Source organism: Drosophila pseudoobscura, chromosome X, assembly GCF_009870125.1.
Source record: "Drosophila pseudoobscura strain MV-25-SWS-2005 chromosome X, UCI_Dpse_MV25, whole genome shotgun sequence".
Classification (NCBI taxonomy): Eukaryota; Metazoa; Arthropoda; class Insecta; order Diptera; family Drosophilidae; genus Drosophila; species Drosophila pseudoobscura.
Window position 1 is genome coordinate 45,026,298 of NC_046683.1, and position 22,991 is coordinate 45,049,288.

Sequence of the window (22,991 nt, forward strand, 5' to 3'; positions counted from 1 at the left end):
TATATATACATGTACATGTGAACGTTAATATATTTTGTTGCCAGTGAAGAACTCAAAGGCAGAAAAAAGCACTTACTCTCTCCCGCTCTAAGCCCCAGACCAAGCCCAAGCCCAAGCCCAAGCCGAAACCCCAAACAAAGTAATTAGAGACCTGCTCAAAAAATAAGAATACAAAAAGAGTCTACTATTAAAATGCGGGCACAAGCGTAAGTGTTCTCTGGGAAACTTTTCCAGATTGTAAATAGATTGTAGGTCGTGTTTGTGCGCGGAACCAGACATTATGCTCTCGCTTGACATATCTTGGAGGTCGTTTTAATAAACGCCCTACTCACGCCCCTGTACATCAGAGTTTACTACAATGAAAGTGCCAAAATGGAAAAGTTTCCACTGCCAAAACGCGGGCTTCAAGCTTCGAGATTCAAGATGAGTCAATCCGGTGAGTGGGTCAGCCGAAAAATTCCCCTCAGATCAGAGCAAATTATACATAGACAATCGTCTGAGTCGACACGAAGCCATATGGAAACACCATTACTTAGGCATGCGATCGGTTGTCGAATCGGTAGTAAAAATAGTTTATTGATCGATTCAAACTGCAATGAAAGGCAGTCTAAATTGTTAATGTTTAATGCCCGGGGAAAATGCAAACGCAGTCCAAAGCAAACAGGCCGCACCACACTGCACTGCACCGATTACCATGCAATAGTAATTCCATTAAGCATGCATAGTACATTTCAATTGCATTGCGATTTGTGGCTGCGACATGTGATGCCAAGATAAACAGCAAAGCAATCAACCTAAGTATCGCCCAGATATACTGTTCGTATGGAAATGTGTAGTACTCGTACAGCTCTATAAACATGAGATAGCTCTCACGACCCGACCCCGTCAATGATCAGAGAAGAGACTTGTTGGTAGATGTACTAGTTTCGCAACCCCGTCCACTCGAGAGCCCACTCTCTCCCGAAAGTCGCTTCCCACAATCGCGCTCGTGCACTATTGGCATTTGGCATCCGACTTTTCAGTCTTGGCTTTCGCCACCAGCTGTCCCCGACTCTGTCATCACCATTATCAACATCGTCTTCGTCTTCGTCATCGAACTTGGCGTTCGACACTTACTTCCCCTCCCCTCACGCACACAATTAGTCATTCGCAAGGAAAGAAGTTCGTCTTTCGCATCAACGAATAGTGCACACACTTTGTTTTCTATAAATATTGTATACTCGCTCAGCATTGTAATACTCGACTACACTTGGATTCTCTACATGGTTTTCGATTTAGCTTGGACCATATACTTCCACACGATGTCTTGTAATATCCTTAGCATTTGGATTTTCATTATGTCTTCTATCTGCATCGATTATGCGATTATGATTATGCGATTATGATCATAACTCTCTATCGTAGAATTATGAACTTGCTTAAGCATGGCAATGCTGTAATGCAGCGAGAGAGGTGAGTGCAAAAGAGCAAGAATAGAAATAACGGAATACTTCCAATGCGAGGGCTTACTCGAGCATACCCCGCATTGAAAGTGGGTATATTCTACTAGCAAAATACAATGCCACAGATAATAGGTATATTCGTTTCGGATGATAACGTTTCTGTAATTAAAAATCAGAACAGAGGAGCTCCAGCTCAAAATAATTACTGTATACGACAATATATTTAAAAACAGAACATAGGATATCACACGATGCATACGCTGGGATACGTTGGAAGGAGAGCAAACACCGAAAATCATACCGTTCCTGTAATATATTTCAAGAACAGCCAGTCGGATGGACTCTGTCGCAGCGTAGGGCAGCACAGCAGTGGCAAACCATTTGAATTTTCGTCTTCCCTTTTGATTACCCACAGAAACTTGCCCCACACTCGCCTGTCGCTGAGAGCAGGGGCTGGGGATGGGGCTGGGGCAGGGGATGGGGCAGGTAGCGGAGCGGACATTGCGTCGATGCCCAAGTGGAACTCTCATGACCACGGGCCGATTGGGGATTCAATTGAAGGGGAATTGGAAGTACCAGTGGGCCACATCGAGCAGAAAGAGAGGACAACAGAAGCAATCAGCACCAGCCAAGCTCTGGCTAACTGATATAAGTTTAGGCACCGCTCCGGCCCTAACCGCAGTTGTGTGACCGCACTTGGCGGGTGAGCACGAACAGACAGCAGACAGCAGACAATAGACACAAATACCGTCGGAAAGCCGCAAGATTTCTCGATTGGCAGCAGGCCTTTAACAGTTACAATAATTTACAAGGTGACAAGCGCAGTGCCCCGCCAGCCCAACAGCCCGCCAGCCCGACAGCCCGATAAGGCGGCAAGTGTCTCTCAGAAGTGAATCGAATCGAAACCATGTGGAGGTGTAATGTTAGTGCTACAGTGGCCTTTGCCCTGATCTTAGCCTATGGTGAGCAAACCAACAAATAACACAGAGAATACTCAATTGCGTTAATTAAACATATCAATTGAGCACTTGGTGTCTTGGCAATTTAGTTATACAAATATTTGCGCAATTCCCCGAGAAGTGATATCCCAAGACTAACTAATGAATGAATGAATGAATGAATGAATAAATAAGTGCACTCCGAGCTGGTGCGTCTCGGCATATGTGTACTAACTCGCTTTACGGGCAAACATTTAACTAAACACAGTACTGTACCACTCGTATGATTCCAAGAATTAATTGTGCCTAACGATTATCTCCATGATATATCAAATCAAGGCGGTTGAACTAAAAGCTTGAAGTCTTTATGACTGGCACATCGTCAGAAGTCTGGGACATGTCTGCGATACCGTCTTGCTGACTGTCACCTGACTGATCTTTAACCTTCTGATTGTTCTAGTCGATGCCTCACCATTAATCACGCATGATTTCCGATTGCCCTGGGCGCACTTTTTCAATTTTCCATGTGATCCACTTATTCTATGCTATTTAATTTAATTTCACCGCAATGTTTTGCTAATTTGTGGTTGAAAATACTAAAGAGGCCAGCTGGTCAAAATTAGTTCATAATTCACGTAAATTTGTAACTTGTCTGGGCATCTAAACACACACACCGACTACTAATGACAGCTAATTCAGTTTGAGCGTTCTGCTAATTTTGTTGGGATTTTTTGTTGCCCACAAATTAGTGGATAATATCGCAGACGCGTACAAAAATAATCTTCGGCTATTAATATGCAAATTTTATATATGACATATCATGTTTTTAAAGCTTCTCTAAGCTGAGAAACAGACTGGCAGACTGTTTTTGCCCTTTCCTATACTCGTAGATGGAATATTTCACGGAAAGTATTCCCGGCAGCGGAACTCAATAAACTTTACATGGATAATTGCTGCTCGATTGATGCTAATTAAATGTGCAATTACGTGTAGACCGATGTTTGATCTGAAGGCACCTGATGCCCTCTGACGACAGACGGAGTACAGCATGTGTGCCTTGACGCAAAGTGCGAATTGAGTTGAGTTTTTTTGAGTGGTAGGACCAACATAAGGGTATTTTTAGCTTTCCCCGCGATCAAAAATAGTTGTCGCTTTAATAGATAGCTTGGTCAAATAACGCATCTCAATCCAGACTGTCGGCAACGGCACAGACGATGTCACCGATACGTCGGCGAGTGCCAAAGCAATTAGCACCTGAGGGAGATCGATTAACAACAGTCTCGGCTTGCTTATTCTCCCCTCTCTTCCCGCAGCGTCGTCTGGCCTGGCTCAGGACTTTGGATATGGGGGGCAGCACGGCCCCGAGCACTGGAGCGAGGATTACAACCGCTGCAGTGGCAAACAGCAGAGCCCCATAAACATTGATTTGGTCAACGTTGAGGATAAGACGTATCCCACGCTGGAGTTCTTCAACACCATGGTGACGCCAAAGGTCATGCACATATCGAACAACGGGCACACGGTGCTGGTGAGGATGACCTATGAGGAGGGCATGGAGCCGCGGGTCCGAGGCGGGCCACTCTCCGAGCTGTCACCCTTTACCGGATACCAGTTCGAGCAGTTCCACTTTCACTGGGGCGAGAACGACACGGTGGGCAGTGAGGATCTGATAGATAACCACGCCTACCCCGCGGAGCTGCATGTGGTGCTGCGGAATCTGGAGTACCCGAACTTTGAAAGCGCCCTCGGCAAGGATCACGGGCTTGCCGTGATGGCATTCTTCTTTCAGGTAAGGGGACTGGCAAGAGGTCTACTCGGTTGCATGACCCACAAGTGTTTTTATATTTAGGTCAAAAAAGAGGGTACTGAGAGCTACGAGGATTTTACAAACCAGCTCGCCAAGATTGGCAGGAAGGGCATGTCGGTTAACTTCACAAACCCAATGCCCCTGCGGGACTACCTCTCATGGGATCTCCTGAACTACTATACCTACGTAGGCTCGCTGACAACTCCGCCGTGCAGCGAGGATGTCACCTGGATTGACTTCATGGAGCCGATCGATATAACGGAGAAGCAGGTGGGTCAACCTAATCGCATAAAACGCTCTCCTGAATGACGATTATCCATTTTTTACGTATGTATGTGCCCTCAGCTCGACGCCTTCCGCCAGCTAACAGCCAACGATGAGCACTTGAACAACAATTTCCGACCCATCCAACCGCTCAACGATCGCAAGGTGTACAAAAGTGTGCTCGAGCCGATGCCATTGCTCAATCAGAGTGCGATTCCTTTTGTGAACGTGGAAAATGCGGCCAACAGGAGGTCCTATTCCCCGGAAGTCCTTCTTAGCGGCTTTGGCCTTGTGGCGGCGCTTATAGCCTCAGCCTTCAGTGGCTTTTAATTGGAGCGCTGCGGCGGGGAACGAGAGTTTTTTTTATTAAATCCATTGCACGCGCCGCGGCTCTAATTAAGCGCCGTAATTTACATGTCCTGCTCGCTGCTCTGTTTGCTGCTCAAACAGAGCAACCACTAATTTTCTCGAGCCACTGCCGCTGCCAGTTCAAGCCATCGTGTTACCCATCGTATTTATCAGTGGACGAACAAGCGACAAACCGACGAACGGACCAACGGACAAACTTTTAAACCAAAATGAACAGAAGCTTCAGCTAGCACGATATCCAGTCATGATTTATTCAGCACTCGTCGTAGCAGACGGGACTGTAAATTGGATCCGTCCACAGCGGGCCTTCAATACATAATGCTATTATTAATATGGTATTGCACATGTGATTTTAAACGCTTTATATTTGTGTACCCTAGCTTTTAACTTTGTAAACGTAAATCCATAATTAAATGTCGTTTTTTTTTTTTTTTATTATTAAATACTCAACATATATACTATTGTTCTCTTTAATTTGTCCATTAACTGAATTAAAACAGAATGCGTGTATAACAAAAAGCTTACAAAAATCAATGCAAGTACAAGTTTTTAATGCATACGCAATATGTTATTTATTACCGACTTTCGGCCGAGTAAACTAAGGTTCAAAATCGCTTTTAAATCATATTATGGGAAATTCATACTCAAAGGGTATTGTTTTCTTAATGCGAATTTCTCTTTAAATAGAGCTAAATTAGAGCCAGCATACGAGGGCTGCTTTCGGGAATTGGCAATACTAATGTCAATGCATAATATCGTGAGATGGAGGCATCCTTGCACTTTAGTTCCATTTCAATACATTCGATTTTGCATCTACACTTAGTTGTAACAACGGTTTGTTCTCGTTGGATACTCCATAACTTATCAATCTCTCAAAAAAAGGCTCGAGTCGTTTGGAGTTAGGAAATGCTTAAAAAGTACGACGGGTGGTGCTACAAAGAAGTGATAGGTGATGAATCATGGATATATGCGTACGAGCCGGAAACTTAACAGCAATGGACCGCGGGGATGTTCCAAGATGAGCCAACTGCCGAACACGAATCATTCCCCACCATGACAATGCGATCTCTCACACATCTCGACAATCAGGTGAATTTTTAAGCAGTCGAAACATCGAATTAATGACTCATCCGCCCTACAGTCATGACTTGGCACTCGATGACTTCTTTTTATTCCCTCACATCAAAGAAAAAAAACTGCGAGGTTAACGACTTACGAGCACCGAAGAAGCCGTTGAAGAGCTCAAAACCCATGCTTTGGAGGTGTCTCAAGAGGAATGGAAAAATTTCTACGAACAATGGTGCGAACGAATGCAAAAGTGTGTTGATCATCAGGGGGAATAAAGCCGTTTTCATTTAAAAGTTATGGTTGTTATTTGCTATTCCCGAAAACTAAATAGCATCCCTCGTATACTACTTTTAAATATATTAAACTGTTGACTGGTGTCTGGCAATCGACGCACAGTCCAAACGGGAACGGGAACGGCTTTTAATGGATTTGGATTGAACAACAGAGCTGATATCGAACAGGAATATTGGGGCAAAAAGAACAATAGAATCTATAAGTAATCGGAGGCTATGCTGGGGCTGAGGCTATAACAATTTTACACAGTTTTTACATGCATTTTTTACACTGCTAGAGCTCAAAAGTGCTGCACACTTTTTAGCTGTAAAATAAAACATTTGCATACTGAACAAATTGGCCAAAACCGAAGCGGTTTAGATCGGAAATGCTGTTAAAGACTTGGGCTTGCATTTTGCAGCGTCACTTGCAGATACTTTTTAGTGCTCTGTACTACCGAATGCACTTTCTTACGAAAATGAAAGTTTTCATCAGATGTTAAGGAGCTGAAACTTACTCTTCACCTGTTCATAGAAGGAGGGGTCTAAGGCGAAACGCACGTCCGCAGGACTGTTTTTCCATCTGTTACCCTTCTTTAAATCTAATTAACTGATACCTTTCAATCATGAGTGAACAATTTAAAAATGTTATATCACAGAATGAGTACAACCAGCAAATGTTTCGGTCCTGGCCCTGCGGTTCGAGTCAGTCCAGTTCCATTCGCCTGGAAGCCAATGTATGTCCATAAATACATACTTATTTGACGCATTCGACTGCCCGTATCAGCAGTATCACGAGGAGGAGGAGGAGGAGGAGGACGAGGGTATTATTGCTTGGCTCGGTGACCCCAGCTGTCACTGGAATCTAATGAATTATGGCAAACATGTGCACAAATCTATCAGCAAAATATTACTTTTGAATAAAATTCGAAGAGTTTGTCCGGCGAAAGTCGAGCTCACGAAAGTGATTTATGAAAATGTCTCGTGGCCCGTAGTAGGGACGGTGGGGCATCGCAATGTTGCACTGGAGTGATCCACAGGGGACTTGTTCACCAGCCCTGCCATCTGTAGGCGGTGCTTACTGTACTTGGAAAACGGATTGATCATCGTTGTTTGTCATTAGGCTCTATTTAGCGTCTGGCGGCTTTTTCCTTATGCCCCTCGAACTTTACGTATGATCCCCGGGCTATATTTGGACGATTTTTGAAATTATAATGTCATTATTCATTATTAATTATTAATGGACTGATAGGGAAAGAGAAATTGGACTTTATTAGCCTAGAACTTGGACGGATGGCCTTCAACGAAGTATGGCATATCTAGATGCAATTGACACAATTGGCAACCGTTGGCACTGCTCCGAGTATAAATAAGGCAATTTTCCAGCGTGGACAGTTTCCGTTTAGTTTTTCCTTGCCTTCCGTGCATTCCGTGCATTCCGAGCATTCCGTGATTGCATTCGAAGATCTCGCACGTCCGGACCTAATTGATGACTGCATCATCATCACGGTCGGCGTCAAACACAATTATTATGAAACTTTTCCACTGCCTTCTAGCTTCCCCCAGCACTCTATACTATATGTGGGTACCTCTAATATTAGTTGATAAGCTTTATTGACAACCAACCACTCTCGATCGTTACATTCTGACCCCTGACGCTTCGGCGATGGTGACGAACTGTGATACTACGCCTCGTTGGAACATGAACAAGCCCCTCAAGCTCGGGCCCAGGTCCAGCCGAGACCCACATCCAAATCCAGCACAATCCGAGACAACCAAAGTGGCTACGATCAGTCCGCCCATTCGTGGGCAGTGTGAAATCTCAAGTTTTAGTTCGCACTTGTGGCGTGTGTGAGCCCGGGGATCGGATCGGATCGGATGGGATCGGATGGGATCGACGTCATGTTTATAGACGACTGATAACTTTTCTCAGGCAATCCCCCCCTTGATGGCACATTATTTCTGCGCTTGATGACTGTGTACCCAGATTGCTTGGCGTTGTTGCTACTTTTAGACGTCCGCATGGACGCTGGATCTGGGACGTTGGCTTTTGCCAATGCTTATGCCGCTTTCCTGGCGATTGCTCAAGGTCGCAACGAGAGCTATCGGAGCTTGCTTTGGGGCTTCAGGCGTGACATTTGACCTACGTTTCTCAGTGGTAGACATGGACTGGGATCGTGTTTAGCAGGCCTGTTAAACGCATAAAAGAAATCATTCTCTTTCACCAAGTTTCAAACGGAAGTCAACTAAATATTAAGATCATCGAATCCCAGTAAGTCCAAGTTAAAAAAGGTTTCCACTACTCCCACTACTAAATCTTTTATAAAAAAGAATAACAACCGATTGTACACTGCTCATATAATACATTCCTACACGAGGAATGATCTCTTGCGCACCGACCTTAACAATCGCTCAATCACGTTATTCAATGCAGCGGCCATGCACTTGCTCCAGATATCTGGGAGTTCGAGCCGTCCTTGTGTATCCGGCATGTCGCGACGTAATCAGTCAAGTGCAGCACGCAGTTTATGCATCCACATGCCCCACACAGTGGGGCGCCAGATAAGCGGCGTGGGCGCGTAGGCGGCTCAGAAGTCTGATAAAAATTATTGAAACCAACTGAAATATGAGGAAGGCTCGTGGCTTATCATTGCAGAGCCCTGCATCCCCCCCGCAGAGGAAAGAGAGAGCGCAGCATCAGACGGAGGTACGAGTGTTGATAGCCGAATGGGAGAGGAGAACGGAACTGAACTGTTGGCAACGGGACGGGGAGCAGACGGTTCTCGTGATTTGAAAATAACAAAAGTACTATAAATCATTTTCGAATAAAGTAGAAGAGAGGAGCGAGTACTATATAGAAGCGTTTTGATTGTGAATTCTGTTTAATTGCTAGTGGACGGCAGCCTATAAAAATGGACGGCCTGTCCGGCCACCGACTCAAAAGCGTTTCGGCGGTTCAATTGCTCGGAACTGTTTAACTTCTGGTCTAATATTCTAACGTTCGAATTTCTTCAATATGAGAATCCTGGCGGAGGTAAAACCTTTTCTGTTCGAGGGAAACCGTGTTCCATATCTTATGCGAAGCTATATGTAATTCACAGAATCAGATCCACCTGCTGGATCCTTCGGAGCTGATGCGGCCAGAGCCCACGTTCTCCGACAAGAATCCCTCCAAGTTCCGGGACTACAGTGTGGACGAAACAGATCCGTTGAAGGAGCGCGTGCGTCAAACCTATCGTCAGATGCATCTGAATCAGACGGTGGACTTCGTCAAGGGTAAGTCGGATCAGAGTGTGTTTCAGCCGAATCTATAGTATGTATAATCGCTTCCTGCCTCTCGACAGGTCGCCGGAATCACTGGCTGAAATTCAATACGATTCAAATGACGGTGCGCGAAGCTCTGGAGAAACTGAACGATCTGGTGGATGAATCCGATCCCGACCTGGACCTTCCAAACATCATACATGCCTTCCAGGCGGCCGAGCGGGCACGCGCCGAGTTTCCGCAACACGACTGGCTGCACTTGACGGCACTCATTCACGATCTGGGCAAGATCATGGCCTTCTACGGAGAGCCACAGTGGGCTGTTGTCGGTGACACGTTCGCTGTGGGCTGCCGCTGGGGCGACAGCATCGTCTATCGGGACGAGAGCTTTGTCGGAAATCCGGACGGTGCCAATCCCGCCTACAATACCGAGTATGGCATCTATAAGCCCAACTGTGGCGTGGACAACTTGCTCATGTCCTGGGGCCACGACGAGTACATGTACAGTGTCCTCAAGCACAACAGAACCAAGCTTCCCGACGTGGCCTGCAACATAATTCGCTTCCATTCGTTCTATCCGTGGCACAATGGTGGTGACTACAAGCACCTGGAGGCCCCCAAGGATGAGGAGACCAAGAAATGGGTGCTGATTTTCAAGTGAGTAGCTCTGCTCTTTCCGTTTAACTCTTGTCTTCAATCGTAATCCATAATCCACCTTTGCAGTCGCTATGATCTGTACACCAAAAGCGAGGTAGTGCCAGACATCGAGGCTCTATGGCCTTATTACCAGACTCTGATCGACAAATATCTGCCAGGAGTCTTGGAGTTCTAAAAGTACCATAAGTAATGTAATCATATTAATACCTAAAGAAATTTAAATAGCTACTGTGAGTATATACTCATACTCATATCAGTTTTCATAAGTACGAGTATCCCTAACTGAATATCAAAAGTACTTACATACATATGACAATAAATACCCAAATCCCATAAAGGGCGGCGTTCTTATTAGGCTATAAATAAATAATAATAAAAATAATAAAACCAAAGCAAAGATATTCTCCTTTCTAATCGTTCAGTGATTTACAAAATATGGTAAGTCTGTCTATCCTTCGTCAGGATATACCAGAGGTATTTACAAATTTATCGATGAGACGAATATACTCTGCAAAGAAAAAGAAAGAACAAAGTGTACTCGAAACTGAGTTCAAATGAAAAGTTTGAAGTATGCAGCAGGAAAACTCGTAACTATGGGAAGGTACTTCATTCAGTATCTCGATGTGTAGATTAAATAGTACCTAATAAATAAATAAGGCCGTAAAGTCAATAAGTACTCAAATAAATACAACTGTTTAGGTAGAAACATGCAATTTTCCAATACGAGAAACGCTCAATAGAAAAATGGTAGATGCAAAAGACTCATAAAGCACGCATTGTTTATATGTGATTTAATAATAATAGTGATGAGGCCCTTTAGCAAAGCCAAATTTAAATCTATAATTTTCTAGCTGATCTCATTGTCTCCCGTTTCCTTGCTTTTTATACTCTTCCACAGGGTACTCTTTCTTGATATTATATACATGGAAAGATACATACAAAAGATATATATATATATATATATATATATATATTAATAGAAGAAGATGGGAATCATCAATCATTGCACCCAATTACACAAATTGTAGATCAGAGATTTGTTTATATTTTTTGAATACACATAGTTATAGATTGCGTGTTTGACCTGTTATTATAATACCCTCCGAAAGGGTATGAAAATACAGATTTATAGGTTCAAATCAAGCGCTATAAGCTGCAGTGCATTTTAAAGGCAAATCAAAAGCATAATACGGGTATTCTATGGACAATATACACCCACCTAGGCCAAACACGCGAAATTTCCTAATCCCATTGCGTGCAGTGGCCGATTGTGGGATGGCCCCCCCGAGATTGGTTGGCCAGGTGGCGAGGCGCCGTCGAGCAATAAAAGCCGACACAACTTCCAATTCTCAAATCAGTTTCTGTGAAATCGTAAAGAGCACCATGTTGGCTGCCAGACGGATTATCCTGCTGAGTTTTTATTGGCTTAGCGCGTCCGCTATTGATCCCGCCGATCCGTTATTCGTGGATCTCCCACATGGCAAGATACGCGGACGCGATAACGGTTTCTATTACAGCTACGAGTCCCTTCCCTACGCTGAGCCCCCGGTCGGAGAACTAAGATTTGAAGCTCCCCAACCGTACAAGCAGCAGTGGACGGACACTTTCGATGCCACCCAACCACCAGTGACGTGCATGCAGTGGAATCAGTTCATCTTTGGGGACAACAAGCTAGTAGGCGTTGAGGACTGTCTGACTGTTAGCATTTATAAGCCGAAGAATACCAGTCAGAGCAGCTTTCCCGTTGTGGCCCACATGCACGGGGGCGCATTCATGTTTGGCGAGGCGAGGCAAAATGGACACGAGAATATGATGCGCGAGGGAAAACTTATTCTCGTAAAGATAAGCTACCGCCTTGGTCCACTGGGATTTGCCAGCACTGGAGACGCCGGTTTGTCCGGAAACTTTGGCCTGAAGGATCAGCGCCTGGCTCTGCTCTGGATCAAGCAGAACATTGCCAGCTTCGGTGGGGAACCAGAGAACATTATAGTGGTAGGTCACTCCGCGGGCGGGGCATCCGTTCATCTGCAGATGCTACGTGAGGACTTTGCACAGGTGGCCAAGGCAGGAATTTCCTTCGGAGGAAATGCAATGGATCCATGGGTCATCCATCAAAGTGCACGAGGCCGAACCTTTGAGCTGGGCCGCATTGTGGGCTGTGGACAGGCAAGCGACTCAATGGAACTGAAGAACTGCTTAAAATCGAAGCCCGCGGGTGAAATCGTCTCGGCTGTGCATAGCTTCCTAGTTTTTGCGTACGTTCCGTTTGCGCCTTTCGGTCCAGTTGTAGAATCGCCAGATGCACCAGAAGCCTTCATTAGCCAACATCCTGTGGATATTATTGCGAGCGGGAAGTTTGCACAAGTCCCTTGGGCTGTGACATACAACACCGAGGATGGTGGCTACAACGCAGCTGTGCTGCTGGAAAAACAGGCTTCATCTGGTCGGGAGCTGATTTTTGACCTTAACGATCACTGGTTTGACTGGGCTCCGTATTTGTTGTTCTACCGGGACTCCATGACGACCATCAAAGATATGGACGATTACTCCCGTAAACTGAGGCAGGAGTACCTGGGAGATCGGCGATTCAGTGTGGAAAGCTATTGGGACCTGCAGCGGCTTTTTACGGATATTCTGTATAAAAATGCCACAGAGCTGGCATTAGATCTTTATCGAAAACACGGAAAGAGTCCAGTTTACGCATTTGTCTACGACAATCCTGCCAACACGGGAATTGGCCAGTTTTTTGCCAAGCGCACAGATGTTCATTTTGGTAGGGCTATTCTCAACAATTCATTTCTTCATAATACGTTCTAAAGCGAATATTTTACAGGAACAGTCCATGGGGATGAGTATTTCCTGATATTCGAAAACCTCGCAAGAGGTCCTGAGATGCGTTCAGACGAGGAAATAATTTCACGAAATTTCCTGAATATGATTAACGACTTTGTTGTTAGCGGTAATGGAACTATGACATTTGGAAACTGCGTTCTTCAGGATAATGTCGGCAGCAATAAATTTCAACTGCTTTCCATAACGAAAAATGGCTGCGAGAACCTGCAACTGGAGAGCTTTCCTTAATTATAATTGGTGAAATTAATACAAATAAAAAATGCCTAGTAGGGTGTAGCGCACCCGTTGGGTAATGATCGAAAAAAAATATTATATTTTCAAAACGAAACCAGTTAGACCGATAAGTCGAGCCTCTCTCTATGAGAGATACCCCGGATTATACTTGTGGTATAATTTCAGGAACAAAAGAAGAAAGGCTAGCTTTCGGAAGATGATTTAATAACACGCTCAAAAACATTAGTTCAGCTGTTCGATTGCGAGAGTGGGTGCCGTAACAAGAAAATAAAACAAGAGATAACGATACGCTAATGAGCCTCGACAATGGAATACCCTGTACTCCAATAAGCTTCTACATTTCCATTTATGTGCTAGCGGGGGAGAGAGAAGGATGGGGCCCTCTCTGTCAAGATACATATGCTCGCTAAGTGTGATTCTTTTCGTTACAAATATTTGTATAAGCTCATAATACCCTATGCAATCGTGTAGAAAATAGTTTGGAATGTTTACATCGATCTGATTGACTGCTGCAAATTTTGATAGGCAATTAATTCTTTATCCACATATATATGTACATATGCATATACAAATGTGGGTATTCAATGCTCCCCATGAGTCTTGTCAAAGTCTAAGCCGAGCATGCGAAATCTCCTAATCTCACATAGCGTGCAGTGATCGATCGCTCGAGAGCTATCCCCCTGAGACTGGTTGGGCAGGTGGCGAGGCGCCGATAAGCCGATTGCTCGACAAGCAATATAAGTCGACACAGTTTCCACAGCTGAAAATAGTTTCTTTCAGATCACGACACAGTGAGCAACATGTACTGTGCGAAATTGATCCTCCTATTGGGTTGTTTTTGGATTAGTTCGTCCGCGTCTGATCCAGCTGATCCGCTGCTAGTGGATCTCCCCAATGGCAAGCTACGCGGACGCGATAACGGCAACTATTATAGCTACGAATCGCTTCCCTACGCTGAGCCCCCAGTCGGAGATCTAAGATTTGAAGCCCCGCAACCGTACAAGCAGCAGTGGACGGACACTTTCGATGCCACCCAACCACCAGTTCTGTGCATGCAGTGGGACCAGTTCATCCAGGGAGACGACAAGCTCGCTGGAAATGAGGACTGCCTGACGGTCAGCGTATATAGGCCGAAGAATAGCAGTCGCAACAGCTTTCCCGTTGTGGCCCAAATACATGGAGGTGCCTTCATGTTCGGCGGAGCCAGTCAAAACGGCCATGAGAACTTTATGCGCGAGGGAAATCTTATTCTCGTGAAGATAAGCTACCGCCTTGGTCCACTGGGATTCGTGAGCACTGGTGACGCGGATTTGTCCGGAAACTTTGGACTGAAGGATCAGCGCCTGGCTCTGCTCTGGATCAAGCAGAACATTGCCAGCTTCGGTGGGGAGCCAGAGAACATTCTAGTTATAGGTCACTCCGCGGGCGGTGGATCCGTTCATCTGCAGGTGCTACGTGAGGACTTCAGCAAGTTGGCAAAGGCAGCAATCTCATTCAGTGGCAATGCTTTGGACCCCTGGGTGGTCCAGCAAGGAGGACGTGGACGGGCCTTTGAGCTGGGCCGCATTGTGGGCTGTGGACAGGCAAGCGACTCCGTGACCCTCAAGAAATGTTTGAAGTCCAAGCCAGCGAGTGAAATAGTCTCGGCGGTCCGGAACTTCCTCGTGTTCGCATATGTGCCGTTTACTCCTTTCGGTCCTGTTGTAGAATCGCCAGATGCACCAGAAGCCTTCATTAGCCAACATCCTGTGGATATTATTAAGAGCGAAAAGTTTGCCAAAGTCCCTTGGGCTGTGACGTATACCACGGAGGATGGTGGGTACAACGCCGCTCTGTTGCTGGAAAAACAGGCGTCTTCTGGTCGGGAGTTGATTGTGGATCTCAATGACCGGTGGTTTGACTGGGCTCCGTATTTGTTGTTCTACCGGGACTCCATGACGACCATCAAAGATATGGACGATTACTCCCGTAAACTGAGGCAGGAGTATCTGGGAGATCGGCGCTTCAGTGTGGAAAGCTATTGGGACCTGCAGCGCCTTTTTACGGACGTTCTGTTTAAAAACAGCACGGAGATTTCTTTGGATCTCCATCGCAAACACGGAAAGAGTCCGGTTTACGCATTTGTCTACGACAATCCCGCCAACACAGGAATCGGCCAAGGGTTGGCAAAGCGCACTGACATTAATTTTGGTAGGACCTTTGTGGGGAGAGAAGAGAGCATTTTTAAACACGGATTCTTTTACAGGAACGGTGCATGGTGATGACTATTTCTTGATGTTCGAAAATATCGTTCGAGAGCCTCAATTGCGATCAGATGAGGAAATAATTTCACGAAATTTCCTGAAGATGCTGAATGACTTTGTACTGAGCGAAAATGGCACTCTTGCTTTTGGAGCTTGCGTTTTCCAGGATAATGTAGGCAGCAGCAAACTCCAACTGCTTTCCATAACCCGAAACGGATGCGAGAACCTGGAACTTGAGAGCTTTCCGTAATAAAATTTGAAAAATTGTACATATTTATTTTGAAATACATTTTGGACGACTCTCGTTTAAACTACAAGCCGTCCCTTGATGACTGATACCCGGTAATCAGCTTTTCTATGAACAAAGTCAAAATACGATTATCAGTAGGTGGGAAGAAGAGAGGTGACCCGCTCTTTTAATGTACATGAGGAACATGAACGCATGAAAGAATATGAAAAAGAGAGAGACAGAGGGAGTGAGATCAAAAGATAGAGAGAGACAGAAAGAGTTCGATGCGGATGAGTTAACCAAGAATGGGTTGACTGTTATAGGCATTCTGGCGGAAATGACGATTTGATCGCCACTAGATTCGAGAATCTGGTAGATAAGATCACGTTTTATAATTGTGCAGTTACTATTTTCTCAAATCTTTAAAGGTATTGCTGCACAGGCTTGAAACAATCCTTATTTAGTGCGATAATACCAGAGACGCCACACAATCCTGCTGATCTAGCTGCATAGCTGTATATCTAGCTCTGTGGGAACTATATGTGCCTTTTAGCTGTTACTACACGTTCACGAACTTAATATACCCTTGTAATCTATGAGTACCGGGTAAACTTACTCGTGGCTTACTTTGGGTTGGGAATCGAACAGCCAAAGGCGACTGCAGTTCCGCAGACGTCACAGAGCGGCCGCTTCAGTCATATGGAATTAATTGTTCCGCCATATTGATTTAGTTTTTGTTTAAGCCGATTCTGATACTACACTTGAATGCACATCGACTTGATATTGTATCAGCTGTAGAATTGATACAGCAGCTGGCACTGCTAATGGTTGTGGAAAAACATGATCCCACTGGTCAGCGGACTGGACTACTGGCAGCATCAACAAGCAAAATATATCGGTTACCGATGGAAATCTTACCATGGGAAAGGAAATGGAGCGGGAAACCGCTGTTCATGTTGTTTTTGGTACTTGATGACAACTAATTGTGCAATAAACACAGCTGTAAGTATTCGTTTACACTTTTGTTAATTGAATTCAATTATTTTCTTCATAATTTACAAATAAATGTGTTAACCGTATCCCTTTATCATACGGGTATAGCTCTCCCATAAGATACATATGTTAAGCCTCGGGCTCGGGCCTACTAAACATTCGTTTTCAACGCCATCTGTTCAAATACAGATTATAAATCCGGTTTTGCAATTAGCAGATACTCGAAAAAAATATATTCTGGATGTCCCGCTGCAGGGTATATGAACCTCGGCGTGTTATTTTTCATGGATTTCCTTCATAACTTATATGTATTTATAAATATGCGTACAAATATAAGCGAAATGCCGATTATTTTACAGGCATACATATTAAACCCGAAATATTTGAATGACTGGTGGAATGAGTCTGGTAATTAAGCGATTTGTTCAGGCACAATGCGACTATAAAGACAGGTGATGCCCAGCGGTTTGGCGCAGTTTGATTTCGGATTATTCAACATGCACCTTGTGAGATGGCTGATCTGCTTGATACAGCTATGGATACAATTAGGAGCGGCTGGATCAGTCACCCTAGATCCTTTGCTAATTGAGATCCCCAACGGCAAACTACGCGGACGTGACAACGGCCACTATTACAGCTATGAGGCGATTCCCTATGCTGAGCCCCCGACCGGAGAGCTTAGATTTGAGGTTCCGAAACCTTACAAGCAGCAGTGGACGAACACTTTCGATGCCACCCAACCACCAGTGCTGTGCATGCAGTGGAATCAGTTCATAAATGGAACCAATAAGCTACTTGGCGTTGAAGACTGTCTGACCGTGAGCGTGTATAGGCCGAAAAATAGCAGTCGGAATAACTTTCCTGTCGTTGCAAATCTGCATGGCGGCGCCTTTATGTTCGGCGGACCAGGCCAATACGGACACGAAAACATTATGCGCGAAGGCAGTGTCATACTCGTAACTATAGGATACCGCCTTGGGCCGTTGGGATTCGTGAGCACTGGTGACGCGGATTTGTCCGGAAACTTTGGACTGAAGGATCAGCGCCTGGCTCTGCTCTGGATCAAGCAGAACATTGCCAGCTTCGGTGGGGAACCAGAGAACATTCTAGTGGTAGGTCACTCCGCGGGCGGGGCATCCGTTCATCTGCAGATGCTACGTGAGGACTTCAGCAAGGTGGCTAAAGCAGCAATTTCATTTAGTGGCAATGCTCTCGACCCCTGGGTGATCCAGCAAGGATTACGTGGACGGGCCTTTGAGCTGGGCCGCATTGTGGGCTGTGGACAGGCTAGCGACTCCGTGACCCTCAAGAAATGTTTGAAGTCCAAGCCAGCGATTGAAATAGTCTCGGCGGTCCGGAGCTTCCTCGTGTTCTCATATGTGCCGTTTACGCCTTTCGGTCCAGCTATAGAATCGCCAGATGCACCAGAAGCCTTTATTACCCAACATCCTATCGATATTATTAAGAGCGGAAAGTTTTCCCAAGTCCCTTGGGCTGTGACGTATACCACGGAGGATGGTGGCTACAACGCCGCTCTTTTGCTGGAAAAACAGGCGTCTTCTGGTCGGGAGTTGATTGTGGATCTCAATGACCGGTGGTTTGACTGGGCTCCGTATTTGTTGTTCTACCGGGACTCCATGACGACCATCAAAGATATGGACGATTACTCCCGTAAACTGAGGCAGGAGTATCTGGGAGATCGGCGCTTCAGTGTGGAAAGCTATTGGGACGTACAACGGATGTTCACAGACCTCTTGTTTAAAAACAGCGTGACGGTTTCTGTGGATCTGCATCGAAAATACGGAAAGAGTCCAGTCTATGCTTTTGTGTACGACAATCCTTCTGAAGTTGGAGTTGGTCAGATTCTATCTGGGCGCAATGATGTATACTTTGGTACGTTCGATTTCAACTTTTTGAAAACTCTTTGCAATTTGTTCATTTGACAACAGGTACGGTTCACGGCGACGATGTCTTCCTCATATTCAACGTTTCGTTCGTGCCCGCAAATCGTCGGCCCGACGAAGAAATTATTTCCCGCAATTTTATAAAGATGCTGGAGTACTTTGCTCTTAGCACCGACGACACGATGGCATACGGAGACTGTGTGTTCCAGAATAATGTTGGTAGTAAACACATGCAACTGCTTTCAATAACACGAGACGGTTGCGAGAACAAGCAACTTAATTGTTTTATATAGAGATGTTTAATCTTCATTTAGTAGACGAGCAGGCTACCGTTTTCAAAATCTTGATTTTAAGCCTTTGGAATACCCTTCGAAATAAAAATAAATCGCTTAAGCTGGTCATTTTCATATAATCGTATAATTATTAAATTATTACGCAGCTGAACATTTGAATGATTCGATCTCCTCTAACTCCTCTTCGTCGCCTTCCGCTGCGTCGTCCTCTCCTTCCACATTGCCATACAAGTCGATTTTGCTGTCTAGAAAACGAAAATCTTTCAGGATATGTAGCCTATTGCTGAATCCAGCAATGGACATAATCTTGATCGGTGACGTTTGCCACACTATAGAATAACATGCAGTGTGCTCCACCGGAATATTTGCCTGCAGCGCTCCATTCAAGGTGTAGGATTGCACATGATTGTGTTCGCCGCCGATGAACACACCGTCATCCACAAAGTCGCACACATGCACACCTCCAGGAAAGTCCAAAACGCAGGTGGACTCCAAGGACCGCAAGTGGAAGATCGATGCTCGTGGACCTCCGCCACACAGCAACCAGTCGTCATTGACCGCAACAGAACCGATCCATTTTCCCCAATCGGGGCGATGCAGCTTTGGTGTTGTATACGGCTCTATCATTGACGTTTGTTCCTTTTGCTTTGTAGTCCAGACTCGTACTGTCCCATCCTCTGCCCCCGAGAAGATTTGTCCGTTCGAGTTGCCAACCACAGAGTGCACATAGTCTGTGTGCCCCCGATAGTCGCGCTCCACTCGTCCATCTTCGAGACTTATTTGATAAATTATTCCATCTCCACAACCAGCGAACAGGGTGTCGGTGTCTGGGCTCAACCACAACGAATTCACGTCCGGCACTTCCACGGCATCTGCTTGCATCGGTATTTTAACCTCCCATAAGCGGTTTGTACTCAACTTTTCGTCATCTTCGTTCCACTGCAACCCATAGACGACACCGACGGTCCCGACTATCAGAAAGTCTCGTCGAAAGGCTAGGCAATTGATTTCCACAGCACTACGTTGCGGAAAGATTTTGAGCTTGCCTGGGGGCTCCTCTGTGCCCTTTTCCAGTTCTTTCAATCTGCAAACGGAGTGTCAATGATATGATGGATACAATGTGCCACACGAATTTTACCTGAGTACAAATATATCACCAAAAAGATTGCCCGAAAACAGGTACTGCTGTGACGAAGATAAAGCCTGAGCCAGCACATTGTTGTACGCTCGTTTCAGATCGGTTTCCTTCATTTTTGTGGATTAAAATGCAGGATATTGTTTTTTTTATATTTTTGCCGGCTTCTGTTTATTTGTTGAGTATATCGATTGGAAACGATTAGCCCTCTTAAGCCCCCTTTATTTAAACAGTTAAACGACTTGAGGTAAATGCCAAATATTAACGATTGCAAATACTTCTTGTAGATATATGGCATCTTTCATTTGAATTAAAAAAAAAAAAACGATATCTTTCACCTGAACTGCGCTAAAAAGAATCAATTTTTATTACTTTCGGTGGATTCGTCAATGATTGGAAACTATACTGCTCAATTTTGATGTTCCGTTGAATATTATTAGCTAGATAGAACTTTTAGCCATGCTCACATAATTTTATCCGATTAATGAATCTATTTTATACAAGACAGATTACATTTAAGTTTTCATCTTTATTGCATTGCTTATAAAATAAGGTTTAAGCAAAACAACAATTTCTACTAAAGTCATTTCTTCACATGGTAACTATACGCTAACTACACATTTGCTACATAGTAACTCTATCTACATATATGCAAAATCGACACTTGAAGGGAAATGTGTACGGTTTTGGCCGTTTGTTTTTCATATAAGCCCTATAGAAGCGCCAGTGTGAAAAACCTGCTTCTGTCTATACCAGTGCTGCCAATATATACCTTTTTAAAACCAAAATACGGGAACAAATTTAATACAGTGGGCAGCGGGAATTCTAGATTTGGTTGTTTTAGGGTTTGTTATATATATTTTTTCGTTAAGGTGTCACTTGATTGGTTGATTATCGAGTATAAAAATAAAAAGTTGTGTAGCCCTATTTAAAAATGTTTTAACTTTTTTAGTCAATATAGCTTGATTTTACTACGAAATATTGACAATACGTCCTACGCGCTGCTGTGAATGTCAAGTTTTGCCATTCCCACGAAACGCAAGCTTTTGTTCGGATTCTTTGTGCTATGACATTTTAGGCGCGATATTCAAACTCAGGAAAAATTTCAAGAAGTCACCCAACTGGTTTTGAAGTTCACTTAATTATTTCGATTTAAGGAAATATATTAAATGGTAATTGTAATCAGCCGCTCAAAATCACTCGGTGGCGCTCACAATTTGCATCTGTTATAAATAATTGTATTTTCCATGCACATGTCTGATTTAGGATGCTTTAAATTATGGAAGGACAGATACATATTCAAATAATTGTACTTAACGCAAAATGTTTATTTACGGGTTTTACACATTAATTGCATTCCCGAATACCTTACAAGTCCAGAAATCGGAATTTGTACGGAATGGTCTTATTAACTTTAACCCGAGTTCGACGGCACCGCATAAGTGATATTGTTATTTGCATTGTCACAATGAGCTCGCGGTAAGTTGAGAAAGTCCAGTCCACAGACAGTCAATGCTTTATTCATCGTTTTAAAAATATTGGTATTAATTTATACAAACAAACAGTGACGTTTCAGCTATGTTTAGATCAGGTAATAATTCGGCTTAGATGGAGAACCGCAGTAGGGAACGGAGCTGTGAATCATGCGATGGAAGAAAGCCCCATGTGACGTCAAGTCGTAAGCCTAAAGCCTGGTGCGCGTGCTGATGTTCATGTTTGTCTTGACTAAGTATACGATGATTGCCTTGCCCACTTATGATTTGTTTTCCGAAAAGGTAGTTTCAAATTATATTACCTCAGCATCAGGTTTCTTTTGTTCAAACAATAGTTATGCCATATCATACCTTGTATGTCTTTAGCTCTGCTAAGAAGCTAAGAAGCTAATATTAAAATGTGATACCCCGCCTTGTATCTGGGAATTTATGAAACAGAACTGGATATTATGTTGTTGCAAATATTGGTTTAGGCTTCAGGATCTATCCATGTATATATGTACATATGTACCTCCTGTGATCAAGGGGTATGCGGTAGTCGCGCCGTATTAAGTTAGCATCACACTGGTTTAGTTATACGTCTCTGTGGTATTGGCAAGTGTGTTGTGGAGGCTGTTGTTTTCGAATGTTCTAATTTATATGCAAATGCCAAATGGGTTATTAATGTCGAGACAGTCAATTTATAATTAATTATTTCGGCGCCAATATGCCGCTCGTCGTCCCCGACAACATAATTCACAAATTGAATGCTTAAACAAAAATTCCTAAGTTCCAGAATTCCTAGAATTACCACTAAACCTAGAACTTCTTTTGGGGGTAGCATTGTTTGAGGTGGAATTTGAGTTTGAGTTTGAGTTTGAAATGCGGTTTTCCAGCTCCATCAATTCTTTATGTGTTGGCAAAACATATCAAGTTTTATGGGCGGCTTCAGCTGCGCTTCATTTGGCTGAATATTAATGCCATGCAAATTTAATTTGACAACTTGACGTATTATGCGAATTGGAAATGAGATTCGCAGCATCGGAAATTCATTTAAACGGTTTGTTTTGACGACTTTCTTAAAGTTTTGATAGGCTCTTAGCACGTATGTTTTTGTTTTTTGTTTTTTTTGTTTGTTTTTTTGGGAAACCCTATGGTGGCGGCGGAACTGCACCGGGAACTACTATAGCCTCCCATATACAGATACAGATACTATGAGGTTTATTATACTTGCGATCCCGACCCCGTCTGGATAACTGGCGCCAATGGGTTTCTTTGCATTTGGCTAACGGCGACCAAGCGTTCAAGCGATCAAGCGATCATCTTTCTTTCTTGGCTAATGATAAATGCTTTGATGAATGTCAGTAAAATTTGTTTGCTACACAACGTCATGGGAATTTGTTATTGTGTGCCGGCGCCGATTTGGCCCAGTATTTTGTTTTTTTGGGAATTCCCATCGCCATAAATTTCTTCGACAACTTGTTTCTTGGCTTCCCAGCTTCTCTTTCTTCTTTCTTTTCATCTTTGGTCCGGCCAATTCTGTTTTCTGTTAGG

The 22,991-nt window shown here is 44.1% G+C and overlaps 6 protein-coding genes and 1 long non-coding RNA gene across 7 annotated transcripts; 5 read left to right on the forward strand and 2 right to left on the reverse strand.

The window, feature by feature from the left end:
* Positions 1-2,075: 2,075 nt before the first annotated feature.
* Positions 2,076-5,276, forward strand: CAH2 (Carbonic anhydrase 2). The gene is made up of 4 exons (XM_001353318.3): positions 2,076-2,404; positions 3,694-4,169; positions 4,230-4,457; positions 4,533-5,276. Exons 1-4 carry the CDS (start codon positions 2,350-2,352, stop codon positions 4,779-4,781), a joined length of 1,008 nt encoding a protein of 335 aa, XP_001353354.2. The 5' UTR covers positions 2,076-2,349; the 3' UTR covers positions 4,782-5,276.
* Positions 5,277-9,040: 3,764 nt separating this feature from the next.
* Positions 9,041-10,418, forward strand: Miox (Myo-inositol oxygenase). The gene is made up of 4 exons (XM_002134798.3): positions 9,041-9,194; positions 9,262-9,436; positions 9,505-10,081; positions 10,148-10,418. Exons 1-4 carry the CDS (start codon positions 9,177-9,179, stop codon positions 10,254-10,256), a joined length of 879 nt encoding a protein of 292 aa, XP_002134834.1. The 5' UTR covers positions 9,041-9,176; the 3' UTR covers positions 10,257-10,418.
* Positions 10,419-11,439: 1,021 nt separating this feature from the next.
* Positions 11,440-13,244, forward strand: LOC4813130 (esterase-5C). Its single transcript, XM_002134799.3, has 2 exons — positions 11,440-12,854; positions 12,915-13,244. The coding sequence occupies exons 1-2, from the start codon at positions 11,465-11,467 to the stop codon at positions 13,160-13,162; spliced, it is 1,638 nt and encodes a 545-aa protein (XP_002134835.2). The 5' UTR covers positions 11,440-11,464; the 3' UTR covers positions 13,163-13,244.
* A 686-nt stretch (positions 13,245-13,930) lies between these two features.
* On the forward strand, positions 13,931-15,724 carry LOC4813124 (esterase-5B). Its single transcript, XM_002134800.3, has 2 exons — positions 13,931-15,358; positions 15,414-15,724. The coding sequence occupies exons 1-2, from the start codon at positions 13,969-13,971 to the stop codon at positions 15,659-15,661; spliced, it is 1,638 nt and encodes a 545-aa protein (XP_002134836.2). The 5' UTR covers positions 13,931-13,968; the 3' UTR covers positions 15,662-15,724.
* LOC117184566 (uncharacterized) lies at positions 15,078-18,401 on the reverse strand. Its single transcript, XR_004469975.1, has 2 exons — positions 18,364-18,401; positions 15,078-15,195 (listed from the first exon to the last, which is right to left on the reverse strand). It is a non-coding gene; the product is annotated as an uncharacterized lncRNA (long non-coding RNA).
* On the forward strand, positions 17,116-18,946 carry LOC6900444 (esterase-5A). The gene is made up of 2 exons (XM_033382823.1): positions 17,116-18,526; positions 18,583-18,946. The coding sequence occupies exons 1-2, from the start codon at positions 17,131-17,133 to the stop codon at positions 18,828-18,830; spliced, it is 1,644 nt and encodes a 547-aa protein (XP_033238714.1). The 5' UTR covers positions 17,116-17,130; the 3' UTR covers positions 18,831-18,946.
* thoc6 (THO complex 6) lies at positions 18,927-20,174 on the reverse strand. The gene is made up of 2 exons (XM_001353319.4): positions 19,969-20,174; positions 18,927-19,914 (listed from the first exon to the last, which is right to left on the reverse strand). The coding sequence occupies exons 1-2, from the start codon at positions 20,079-20,081 to the stop codon at positions 18,969-18,971; spliced, it is 1,059 nt and encodes a 352-aa protein (XP_001353355.3). The 5' UTR covers positions 20,082-20,174; the 3' UTR covers positions 18,927-18,968.
* Positions 20,175-22,991: the final 2,817 nt, after the last annotated feature.